The sequence below is a fragment of the Dasypus novemcinctus genome, chromosome 2 (assembly GCF_030445035.2).
Source record: "Dasypus novemcinctus isolate mDasNov1 chromosome 2, mDasNov1.1.hap2, whole genome shotgun sequence".
Lineage (NCBI taxonomy): Eukaryota > Metazoa > Chordata > Mammalia > Cingulata > Dasypodidae > Dasypus > Dasypus novemcinctus.
This window is the reverse complement of record NC_080674.1, coordinates 8,843,870-8,857,405: the sequence shown is the minus strand read 5'-3', so window position 1 is coordinate 8,857,405 and position 13,536 is coordinate 8,843,870. Positions and strand designations below refer to the sequence as shown.

The window sequence follows — 13,536 nt, the reverse complement described above, 5'->3', positions numbered from 1 at the left end:
ATTGCAGGTACCACATCTGTTTGGCTCACCTCTGCGTCAACAGCAGCCTGCACACCTGGTGCAGAATAGCTGCTCAGTGCCTACTTTTTAGGCATCGGGTGAAATGCTTTCACAGCCTTCAATTCAAGGGAGAGCCGCCATCACATGTTTTGGGCCAATGATGGAGATCAAGTTTCCAAACACTCTCTCAAGAAGTCCCCAAATAGTCATGACATTTGTCAGGAGATGTGCAGAGAAGAGTCTTTCAACATTGTACATCGTATTTATGTCCCTCCACCCCACTTAGCCTCGTCAGGTGCCTTCTCTCATGTCTACCTCCAGGAGTAGGAGAAAGACTAGAAACTAAAGAACTAGCCGTGCTGGTGTAAATGGCAGCAGGGATTCTCAGCAGTAGACAAAGAAGGAAATGTGTCTTAAAGCGAGGGGTCCTGTAGAAGGTTTGCCCAAGCTGATGTGTCCAGTGGCCATTTGCCCCAGAGAAATAGAAATGTGTGGGACCCAGGAGCGTGGCCTCCTAGAAGGTGCCTTTGTGTGAATTGGGGATAGCCCCTACTTCCGAGGCCCACAGTGCCTCGGGCTCAGCATGTTCTGTGTGCCAGGAAAGGTTTCTCCTCCTCAGGGTACACCCTGCACAAGGCTCCTGACCTGGAGGGAGAACTCAGGCTAAATTTCCACCGCTCACATGCCCCCTCCACCATGATCTTTTGTGCAGTTCACAGAAAGCACAACCTTGTATAGACTAAACGCCCCAGACGTTAAGTGTATATGTTTATGCATGTGTCCATATTCATGATATCACATTTATGATGACCAGGCAGATTTTATGCCAGAAATGGAAGTAACACCCAGCAGGGAACCTTGCAAAGTAATACATTATCTTATTCAGACTAAGAGAAAGAATGAGACAGCCATTTAATAGATGCAGAACAAGCCTTGGATAAATTTCAACTCCCATTCTCAACAGTTAAATGTAAACAAACATAATAAATAAGTTTCTTGAAAAAATTGGATGGGAACTTCCTTAACCTATTAAAAATCTCACCGCAAGCATTACCATGTGTGGTGGTGAAAGGTTCTTGTCACTGAAGTCAAGAAAAAGCCAAGACTTCCTGCCAGCACCGTCGCCTTTCAGTGTGTGCTGGATGGAGGTCGTGGGCTGTTCACCAGCAAGGCGAGCAGGTAAAGCTGTACGTGGGAATGAGTTGTCCCAGGTTTCCTTCCAGCTCTCTGACCTTGTCTCCAGTGGTCAGAGATGATTAGTAGTGACTGGCCGGGACACCTGGTGGAACATTCACCTATTGCCTCCCTTGGCAAACCGTGTCCCGCCAAACCTCTGCAGGTGGGAGTGGGACATTTGATGGAAGGGGCTCCTGGCCCCCCCCACCCTGGAGCCACGGCAGCTCTCTGTAACTTTTCAGGTTGTTTATTGATTGAAAGGCTATTCAGTACTTTAACAGTTTTGGACACTGTATTAGTCAGCCAAAGGGGTGCTGAGGCAAAATACCAGAAATTGATTGGTTTTCATAAAGGGTATTTCTTTGGGGTACGAGCTTACAGTTACCAGGCCACGAAGCATATGTTACTTCCCTCACCAAAGTCTGTTTCCACGTGTTGGAGCAAGATGGCTGCCGACGTCTGCCAGGGTCCAGGCTTCCTGGGTTCCTCTGGGCTCAGCTCCTCTGTTTTCTCCACAAGGTCAGCTGTAGACTATGAGGCTCTCTAGGCTTTGCCTCTCTCCACAAGGTCAACTGTAGACTATCAGGTGAACAGCTCTGTCTCTCTCCCCTGGGCTCCAGCTTAAGGCTTCAGCATCAAATTCCAACATCAAAACTCCAACATTAAGAACCCTTAACTCTGTCCTTTGCCTTGCCTTTTATCTGTGAGTCCCCACCCTTTAATGGGCACCCTTTAATGGGCACCCTACTGGCAGAAGAGGTTTATGTAATTACTTAAGCAAGTAGACCATTAAATCCAATATAATCTAATATGCCCAGAGGAAAAGATCAGTTTACAAACATAATCCAATATTTCTTTTTGGAGTTCATCAATAATATCAAACTGCTACAGACACCATTGAGGGGAAGATATCAAGAATCGTGTGAGGGACCGTGGCTTCTCTTAGGATCCCCAGACGCCAGAGGCTGTCTGATGGGGACGTGCTGTGAGGGATGCTGTGTGCCAGGGGCTGCGTGTGAGGAGGCACCAGTGCTCAGGGCCACCAGGAAGACAAGAGTGAGCCTGGCGGCCGCTGTGCCCACAGCCCTCCCTGCCTAGCAGAGCCCTGAGTGCACGGGCCATGGTGCTGGTGCCCCTTACTCTGTCACATTCTAGGGGCTGGGGGCAGGAGGGGAAGAGTTTAGGAGCGTGATTGCAGGGCCCGGGCCGGGCAACGGCTTTGGCAAAGACATGGGACCCGCAGCCACGGCGTGTGTTTGCAGCCTGGGCTGTGAGACCTCGGGCATGGGAAGGGGTCCACTCAGAGCAGCAGACACGTGGAAATCCTGGGGGTCGAAGCCCTCTGGATTTTCCTCTGGATGTCACACGGGGCCCTGGAAACGCAGTAGTCTGATTCGCCCAGTCTTCTTTGAGGGTGACACCACCACCTACCATCTGAGATCTCCTGTCATAGAGCCCCCAAGCAGACCACGTTGATTATTTTGTGGAATTTTAAAAAAAAATTTTAGGCTTCCAGTAGCTGGTGTCGTTCCTGCCTGCCAAGGTAAATGCCTGTGTGCCCGAGCCTCACCTCGCATGCCCGGGACAGTGTGTGCTGTTCTGAGTGTGGATTAAAATGTTTCACGGCATCATGAAACTGAAGAACCTCCAGGACTGAGGAGTGTTCAAAAACAAGAAAACAAAAGTCTTTCCTGTCACGGCAGGAGGACAAGTTTACATGGCTAGAGCCATCGTAACATGCCACTTATTTTTTATTCACTGTAGGTATAGTTGTAGGAAAATTGAGCAATTTGGAGATACTTTGGTGATTAGTGAAAGGTGAATGGACAGATCAGTGGATGGATGCAGAATTAAAGAAAAAAAAGGGATCCAAATGCCCTAAGAGAGGAAGGTGGTATTAAAATTTTCTGCAGTATATTAGCAGATAAAGAAAAGTTGACATATATCAATCAATATCTTGTGACACATGTTTCCTCTTTGTATATTTCTCAAAAGCTCAAACCTTAATTTTTTTAGAAATTGACTTTTATATAAAATCAATGTTAACTTCTCAAGCATAGGCGAATCACAAGATTTGTAAAATATTTACTATAAGTGGCCTACGCTATGAAGAAATAACTTTTATGGATTATTATTTTTTCAACTGGATTGTGTGGTTTTAGCCTATGGCTTTATGACTGAATTTGCCATAATCACTCTATTATTCTAATTTGATTTTACATTTTCTTGTCAAGAAATTAATCTACCTTTGTCCACACATGTATGACACTAACCACCACATCCAAATCCTATAATTAGAGGGAGCATTTCTTTTCTTAAATTGTGTTTTCCTTAAGGTTGTGTATGTATGGTTTATATATATACACACACACACACACACACAGAATATATAAACAAACATGTACATAAGTGTATATATACACAGATATATACAAATATGTATTTGTTTTTATATGTATGCATGACACACACAGCTCATATGATTTTCCAGTAAGAAAGCAGAGGAGTATTTGTATCATTGCAGAAGCAATGCCCCATGGGTGGTCCTGCCAAAGCTTTCATACTAAATAACACAACCTCACTCTGGTTTATGTTATTTTCTCTGGTTCTTCCATAGTTCTTCACAAGATTTTACAAATATGTACATTAATTATAACATTCTGAAGCAGGGACATTATGTTTAAACTTTTGCCCCTTAAAAGTGGACTTATGGAAATAAAGGGTGTTTTTTTTTGCTCAAGGCCACCCATTTCAATCGTCAGATTGAGAATGAAACATTTTCTTCAATGATAGGTATTCTCTCCAACTCCAAGTACTCTCCTCTCATTGCAAAGCACTTGCCAGAAAAATAAGTCCAAATTCTTAAATTTCACTCTCAGAGCGTGAGAATTTAAAGGTATTACAGTGGGAAAATAAAAGAAATAAATGTGTCTTCTCATTTGAGATGCAAGTTTATCGAGGCAAAAGTGCCCACAAATCACCACCTCGGCAGTAAAGAAGAATTCCAGTGACAGCACTGACTTTCTTATTCTCTTGAGCTTTCTACAGGGTTATAAACAGGAATGCTTAAAATAATGTATGAAGAGGAAAGCCAGGTCCATTTTTATATACTCACACACAAAATGATGTGTGGGCACACACACACAACGACCATGCACATACTTGCATATACATACATACACCCTACAGTGTTTTCTAGTAAGAAAGCAGAAGCTTGTTTCCTTGCTTTTCTGCACTTAGAATCCAAGCTGACTCTTGGTTAAAGTCAAATCCCCCATGTGCAAGCCCCTGAGGCGTTCAGCTCAATGTACTCCCACTTTGGGGGTGTGATAGGACCCTTACTAAATCCATGGGGCATATACATCCATAATGTCTGGTTTTGATATCAGAGTAAAATTGGCCTTATAGAATGACTTGAAATGTATCCCCTTCTTTTTGATTGTCTTTAAATATTTAGAAAGAATTGGTTTTAGCTCTTCCTTATACTTGCCTTGTCTTTACTTAATATGTTCAGTCTTTCTTCTAGTTCCTTGAATATATAGAACACAGTTATAATAATTGTTGTATTGTCCTCAGCTATGAATTCTGTCTTCTGTGTCATGCCTGTGTCACTTTCAGCTGTTTGCTTTTTCTCCTCAGAATGGGCTGGGTTTTCTAGCTGTTTGTGTACCTAGTAAATTTAGACTGGATCAAGACAGTGTCAGCTTGACCTTCTGTGCTAGACTCTTTTAGTCCTAAAAAAAAACTTAGAACTCTGTTTTCGAAGTGATTAGGTAGAATAAATTTGGTCATTTTGGTTCTCCCTTTAAAGTGTTACCAGTTGGATACAAGGCAGCATTTAGCTTGTTATAATGTTTCCTGCTGCCGATACCTGATACTCTAAGGAAGGTCCCAGGAAGTCCACTCCTCTGAGGAAGGTGCGCCATTCCCAGCCCTGTGTGGGTGTTGAGTGCTGTCCCCTCTAATAGTCTCTGGTGGTTCTTTCCCACCCAGGTATAGTTGCTTCATACATACTTATTGAGCTTCACTCAGCTGAATACTTGAGGGGGGCCTCTGCATAATTCTGGAGCTCTGTTGTTCTGGGCTACCCTCTCCTCTCTTGGATTCTGCCCTCAGTCCTTAGCCACTTTGGCTCCCCCAAATCCCAGGTTTTCTGCTCCGCCAAAGGCTGGGGCCTGGGATCCCTCCCACTGCACCGTGACTTGGAAGCCTTCTCAAGACTGTAGCCTGAGACTACCATGGACTCACCTGGTTTGATTTCCACCACTTGGAGATCACTGGCCTTCAGTGCCTGATGTCCAATATTGTAAGAACTGCTGTTCCATATATGTTTTGGTTGTTTCTTGGGGAAGGGTTAATCTAGTTTCTGTGACTCCATCTTGGTCGGAAGCAGAAATCCGTCTATGACCATAATATTTTGAGTCCACTTTCTTCTACCTTTTCTTACTGGACTTCTTGTAAATCTTTGCTCTGTTCGCACCGGTTCCTAGAAGTACATATCTGCTTCTTTTCACATGCTTTAATACTTGGGCCTTTGCAAGCCCAATTACATTACTTTGTTCTTTTATGCAGAGTAGCATTCTGTCTCAGGGTGTCAAAAACTTAGTTACTGGTGGTAGGGGGATCTTGAACAATGCATATGGAAGGCACAAGAGTATCAATATGAGAATATATTTAGTTTATATTTCCAGCTATTGGTGAAATTATTTTAAGTTTTCTTACTGTGTATTAAGCATATGATATCAAAATTATGGTTGGATTTTTTCCATCCTCTCAATTTTGCTTTTAACCTATGGTACATGAGATGTTTTACTTTTTCCAAAGGAAAACATGAACAGCCAAACCAGGGGCCCCTCTTAACCATCTGAATTTGTGCCTCTAATTTGTACCAATTCCATTTGAACAGCCTTATATGTAAATTAACTGATACGATTTATCCATTCAACAAATAAACAGTCCTGCTGTGTTCAAGATTGGAAACACAAAATAAATAAAGACAAAGTTCTTTCTTTTGACAAGCTTCCAGTATCAGTGAAGACAGAATTATAAATACACAAGTAAACTTCATTGAGATCCATGCTATGATTCTGCAATACAGGCCAAAGGAGATGATGACCCGAATTGGAAAAGAGGCAGTTGAGATGGAGAGGAGAAAATGAGCATAAGACAAAATCAGGAGGCCATTTGTACAGGATTTGTTGTAGAACTAAGGAGAACTAGCAAGGATATCTCCCTGGTTTCTGGATGAAACTTTGGAATGAGTGGTTTTATCACTATTGATTTAGAGAGAGAAAAAGGGGGAAGGTATATGGCAGAATCATTTAAAATTGCTTTAATAATCATTCTTGTCCAGTATTTTCCTGCAGAACATTAAGAATCCTATGTGGCAAATAATAGTAGTTAGCTCCCTGAAATCCTTTTAAAAATCATTTATTTCTTTAGTATTACATTTAAAATTGAATGAAGTTCCATTCAAATTTGTATAGTTATAGCAGCAGTGAGCCAGGAAGTTATAGATACATATTCAGTTAAGCCATCTAAGTAACCACAATTGACTTGAATGACCTGATAATTTTGCTCAGTAATATAAGACAGATTGATCCTACTATTTCTAAGTGTATCATAGTTTATACTTTAAATGCATTCATCATAAGCAAACCCAAAACAGGTAAAAGGGAAAATCCCTAGCCTAATGTTAAATTTTATATTAGGAGGAAACAATAAACATAAAGAACAGACTTTGTTATCAGAAGTGTAGATCTAATGAGCATGAACTGCTCTTCCTCAACCCTGAGCTGTGCCCTTCTCTGGGACACAGGACATATTGTCTATTGGCATGTCAACAGCACACAGATGACTATGCAGACACCTGAACCAGATTTAAACATATCTGCTACTCATCTGATTAAAAAATTCAAATGTGTCTTCAGCTCTGTAGAAAGGATTACATTTTTCAAAGAGTTATTTAGCAAAGAGAGCACCATCTATCTCTGTCTGTTAACAGGTGGAATCTTTTTACTGTATAGGAATCTTTTTACTGTATTAAGTGTGAACTTAATAATGCTGAAGCACCACTACCTTTTAAACAGAGGTGCAGAAACCTCACATTTTGCACCCATGCAGCAAGGAATTCCTGGACACCTGCCCAGCCAAGCTGGCACAGAGTAGTCAAGCACGAGACTGTGACATATGGCTTTTCCAACCCGGGGATGGTGGTGCAGCTGCACTGAAAGCATGGAAGGTCCACAAAAAGAGTTGTATTGCCTTCTGAGGACATGACCTCCATTTCAAGTGTGACAGAGAGAAGGCATGCATCTTCTGCTTTTTACAGAAGTGGGTTTATGGCAATCAATGGAGCTAGTTTTTCATCTAGAAGGCAGCATCCAAAAAATGCCCTCATAAAACATGCTATAAACAAAAGAAAATGAAGTCATCTATCTTTGTAGTACTTACTGTGGAGATAAGAAGCACCAGAGTAGAACAGGAAGCAATGGAGAGAGGGAGTTAAATCAGGAAACCAGTGATGGTCTTGTTACATATTTTCTGATTAAAGTCTATGATGTGATAAACATGAAGGAGAACTCCTGGGTATTGTTCATTGAAAAAATTAAAAAGATGGATTAGAAGTGAGGAACCCTCTCGGGGTCATTAGGATAGTGATAAAGATTACAGGAGGCTGCCAGGTCAAGTTGGGGGTGTGGAGGCGCACAGCTGCTTCCTCACGGGATGGAAACCACCCCTCTCTGGTAGGCTGAACAATGACCCTACTCCCTGGAACCTGAGAATGTTCTTGTAGATGGCAAATGGGACTGTGCAGACATGACCAAGTCAGGGACGTTGAGATGGGAGGGGGTGCTGGATTGTGTGGGTGAGCCTGATGGGATTATGAGGGTCCACATGATGGGAGTCAGGAAAAGGTGACAGAGGCAGGAAGAGAATGTAGTGCTAACAGGGGAAGGCTAAGAAGAGGATTCCCTCCTAGCATCCTGGAAAGAACACAGACCTTCTGATACCTTGTCTGTAACCCCAAGAACTGCCAAAGGGCTGCCGATGCAAAGTACTAGAAATATGTTGGCTTTTAAGAAGATTATTTGTTTGGGGTAAAAGCTTACAGTTCCAAAGCCATGGAACATCCAAACCAAGGCACCATAAGAAGTACTTTCTCATCCGAACCAGCTGCCACTTGTTGAAGCAAGATGGCGGGCCATCTCTGCTGAAGTTTCTGCTTTCCCCTCAGTACTCTCTCCCTTTGAGCTGCTCTCTGGACCCAGGCTCTTGGTACTTCATGCTTAAGTGATCCTGTAGTCCTCTCTCTCCTGACATAGGGCTTTTTCCTTTCCGGACCTCCTCTATCAGTCTTGACTGTTCCACTCTCTTCCCAATTTCAGTGGTAAGCTATCAGGCAAATGGCTCATGTCTCCTCAAGACTTTAGCTGTTTGAGCCTCATCACATGGCAGGATCAAAAGTGGCAGAGCTCTCTTTTCCTGTGTCTGTCTGTCCAGGTGAGTCCATTTATATCAGACCCAGCAAGGGGGCAGGGACTCAACCTGAGTCAGGCCTCCATGACATAGTCTAGTAGAAAGCTCTACAGCAATCTTAACAGGAAATCTAATCAAAGGCCCCTCATGTGAATTTCATACAATCAAAGGTTATCATATCCAGAGGAATAGATTAGTTTATAAACATCATCTTTTTCTTTTTTAGGATTCATAAGATAAATTCTAACTGCCACACCAGGGAACCCATTTCAGACATCTCACCTCCTGCACTGGAAGACATAATGCATGTTGTTTTGAGCCACCACATATGGAGTCATCTATTGCAGTGGCAATCAGAAATTAGTGCAACCACCAATACAATATGAAAGGGATTTTCTTCAATGCATAAACCCAGAGGACAGGGAAAAAGAGTGAGGAATCCACAGGAAACTGCAATCTGGAGTATGTCCAAGTACACTGCATCCAGAACCCACAGAGAGGATGATAGAGACTCTTCAGGTGGCTAGGGAATCGGAAACCTTACATATTCCGGTCAAAGCATATAAGGTTTGGGTGAAGCTTGCTAAAGAAGTTGTCAAACCTCCAGGTCCACTCTTCCACCCATGGAGAGGCCTGGATCTGCTTCTTCCAGCAAAAGCCTGGAGGCTTATTCTTTACGAAGGGCAACAGCATCCCTGGACCAGTAGCATTGGATATAGGTGAATGGGGTCTTCTAACCTGGAAAGGAGCAGGAAGAGAATGACTGTGTCCTGGATGCTGAGAGCCAGCCTTCCTCCTCCACTCAGGTTGGGCAGTGGCCCGCAGGACTCTTCTTCTGGGCCTCAGATGGCCAGAAGGAAGGACTCTGATGGCCGGGTCCCACTGCAATCAACAAGCCCTCCCTACCCCTCTGTGCTCAGACTTTCAGTGAAACTTTATACCCTTCAGTCTTTTTTTTTTATATTTAATTTTTTTCTTTATTTTTTTTAGTTACATTAAAAAAATATGAGGTCCCCATATACCCCCAACCCCTTCACCCCACTCCTCCCACATCAACAACCTCTTTCATCATTGTGGGACAGTCATTGCATTTGGTGAATACATTTTGGAGCACTCCTGCACCACATGGTTTCCCTTGTAGTCTACACTCTCCCCCGGTCCACCTAGTGGGCCATGGCAGGACATACAACGTCCAGCATCTGTCCCTGCAGCACCACCCAGGACAACTCCAAGTCCCGAAAATGCCCCGCATCACATCTCTTCTTGCCTTTCCCTGCCCTCAGCAGCCCTTCACTCTTAAATATGAGCAGAGAACCAAGGATGTCCAGACATCAGAAATAATCATCTGATGTGAAAGAGACCCAACACGCAAAGAGAAACCAGCAACATGGAGGATACAGAAGCTGTGAAGAAAGAGGAAAACCTCAGAGTAATCATTATCATTCCCAAATAACATAAAATAGTGCAAACAATAAGTTAAGAATAGTATACTTCAACAAAGGGATAATTGAAAAAAATCTTTTGGATATTTAAAATATGATAGTGGATATGAAAATCTCAATAATGATTTTGGATGATAATCTTGAGGAAATCTCCCAGGAAGGAGAGCAACAAGAAGGGGTTAAAAAAACATGGTAAATCATAAATTTGAAGGGTGGTTCCAGGAGTTCATATCCGAACAACAGGAGTTCCAGCAAAAACAAACAAAACTGAAAACAAACAAAACTGAAAGAAGGGAATAAATGAAAAAAAAAATCAGCAAAATCCCCGAGAAAATTTCTAGAACCTAAGGACACTAATTTCTAGATTGAAGTGGTTTACCAAGTAACCCAAATGTAAATCTATAATCATGACCTTTCAGAACCGTGGGGAAATAAGAAGATCCTAAAAATTTCAGAGAGATCTTTTTAAAGGTCACATATAAACGATTAAGAATCAAGGTAGCTTCAGGTTTCTTAATGGCAGCTCTGGAAGAGAAGACACAGTGATGCGTTAGCTTCAGGACTCTGAAGGAAAATCAATCCCAGCCTAAAGTTCCTAACAACTTTTAATCAAGTTTGAGGGTAGCATAAATATATTTGGGATAGTAAAAAAAAGAATAAAGGTGGACCTTCTATGCGCCCTTTTTAGAATGGTGCTGGAGGATGTGGTCCCCCAAAAGGAAGACCAACCAAGAGAGGTTGTCTTGGAATACAGGAAACAAAAGATGAACCCTGGGGAGAGGCAAAGCAACTTCCCCAGGGAGTTGAGATGAGAGAGGTGCAGTACGCCAGGGCTGCATGAGGAGAGAGGGCAAGCAGGCCAAGGCAGAGCTGGAGGGGTTTCTTACCAGGGCTGCAGGAGGAGAGGGGGCAAGCAGACCAAGGCAGAGCTGGAGGGGGATTCTCAGAGGCATATCTTTAGAGATATGCAATCAGTACACTTCCTGATATGGGTTGAATTCATGATAAGTTCAAAGAAAATAAGCCAGCCATCCCAATAAACAAGATAACTACTGACTTGGACTAGGAGGGAACTGGGCAAGGAAAAAAAGCAGTCATAGTTTACCACCGAATTCAGGTTTGGTTAATGTTCACTTAGTGATAACTACAAACACTGGATATTGATCTAAACAAAATTCCAGCGGACACAGATTAAGATGATGGGGAAATGGGAAAGCTATAATAATGTCATAGACAAGGGAGTGGGAATAGGGAGAAAAGGGCTAAATCCTCTTTTTCTGTAATGTACAGTTAATGGACAATGCTTAGTCTTGGAAAATTCAGGTTGTTAACTATATGGAGATAAATGTCAAAATAACCAATGAAAAGAGATGGTGAAGAGATGGAGCAGTTCTCTTTTTTAGAACACATTTTATACATATATTTAACATTAAAAAATAATGAAGTGTGGCAGTAACTGTGTGTTATGTTTATGGGTTTTTCCCTGGAGTGAAATGTCCCTTACTGTCCAATGGAGGGCTCATGACATAGCACTCCATCCAAGGCCAAGTGCTGCATTTCTTCCATTTGGTCCTGTTTCTGGAGCCATAGTGTTTAGAAATCTTCCTAAATAAATCTTTCCACCCCCACGCCGCAACACAGATTGTGCGCTGAATACCAGATCTTCAATTCTCCTCTCACTAGGCACAACCATCCCACTTGCTTTACAAAGGAGGTATCTGATAGGAAGGGAAGAGAGGAGAAACGAGCAATACCGAGTGACCATTTCAGGTCATTGAGGTAGAGACTGGGAAATGATTCTTATGAATGAAAATTGTCATGTATCAAGTTATCATTTGTATATACTACCACGCTAACACGTCACATCTGTGATTCCAGAGTGTAAAATATTCGTTCATCTCAAACCAAATATTATGTGATCTAAAATGCAAATTCTTGTTCCATCATGCTATACTTAATCTTATAAAGAAAACAACTAAACTCAGCATCAGAATAATCAGTATTTTCAGTTACTTCTTAAGTGAAAGGAAAATAATTTTTATGTGATCACCATTTTTATTCATATGCAATTATGTTTATTGTCTCATCCTCATTTGTTGACTCTGGAGAAACTGTGCAGATTACATTTGGTGTTGTTTTGAACCCTGAGTTTTCTGTTAAATGCCTTGCCAAAGAAATATGAATAACCAGTAATAATTAATTTAAAAGGTTTATTGAAAGAGAAACTCCTCAAGGAAGGTGAGCTCAAACAGAAGGGTCTGAGAAGATTCAGCAAGTTATATTCTGTTATAAAGGCAACTAGGGGATTTACAAAGGGGACGTTATAACACGTTTGACATTTAGGTTCCTTATTAAAAAGGAGGGATTTATAAAGTGGGGAATGATCAGAGATTAGCCAATATAGTGTATTTGTCTATTTCTGATAGACTATCTTGATTGGATGGAAACCATTCTATTTCTCATTGTTGTTTAAACTGCAACTTTTGCAGGATCCATTCTATTGTTTTGTTGTTGTTGTTCAGACATTCACACTTTTAATACTTTAGGAAGTCCCCATCACTTCTCAGAAAAGGGGCCGCTCCCGACCCCTTTTGACTTGTGGCCTAACTGAATACGACTGTTTTCGATTTTGTCCAGGGGCTGGCAAGCGTCTTGGGAGCTGGTGCTCCGCAGGCGCTGCCCTTCACTGGTGGACAGCGGCCCCGGGGCCGTGCCCCACGTGCAGGGTGGTGAGCACATGCCTTGCTTTCTCTCTACCAGGAGTATCAGCCTTGCAACACCAACCCCTGCCCCGAGCTGAAGAAGACGACGCCCTGGACACCCTGGACGCCAGTCAACATCTCCGACAACGGCGGCCACTACGAGCAGCGCTTCCGATACACGTGCAAAGCCCGCCTGCCTGATCCAAATTTGCTGGAAGTGGGGAGGCAGAGGATTGAGATGCGGTACTGTTCGAGCGACGGGACCAGCGGCTGCTCCACGGATGGTGAGTAGCTTGCACAGGGCCTCACCATGTGGGCCATCGGCTTCCTTCCCCGCAAAGTAATTGTGTCGCTTATGTCACACAAGAGCAAGAGGAGCTGTTTCTCTTTGCTCGTCGATGGGTCAGCAATCTTCATGCCTGTGAGCACTGTAGAGCAGAACTGACTTAATAGCAAATTGATGGGGAAGACCCCGACTGGAGGAATCAGCGACATTTTGCAGTGGCTCTCTGAATTCACTAGAGTAGCATGGTAATTATGATCGGTCCAGAATAGCCTGCATCAAATTGATTCAGCACCAGAAAAAATATATATGGCCTTCCATGATTCTTCTGATGCTAAAATGTAAGGTGTAAAAAAGCTTTTTATTTATCCTCAAGCTAGAGGAAGACAATGGAAGTGGATTTTTATATTTATACCTACAAAAGGATCTTTCTGTTCAAACATACAGAGTGTTA

General features: G+C 42.6%; 1 protein-coding gene across 2 annotated transcripts in view; it reads left to right on the top strand.

The window, feature by feature from the left end:
• Nucleotides 1–13,536, top strand: part of SEMA5A (semaphorin 5A) — a 539,903-nt gene that overhangs the window by 492,157 nt on the left and 34,210 nt on the right. For both annotated transcript variants that reach the window (XM_058306809.2, XM_058306819.1), the window contains one exon: nt 12,858–13,083. In XM_058306809.2, coding sequence (XP_058162792.1) covers nt 12,858–13,083 — 226 coding nt within the window. The remainder of the gene's footprint in view (nt 1–12,857; nt 13,084–13,536) is intronic.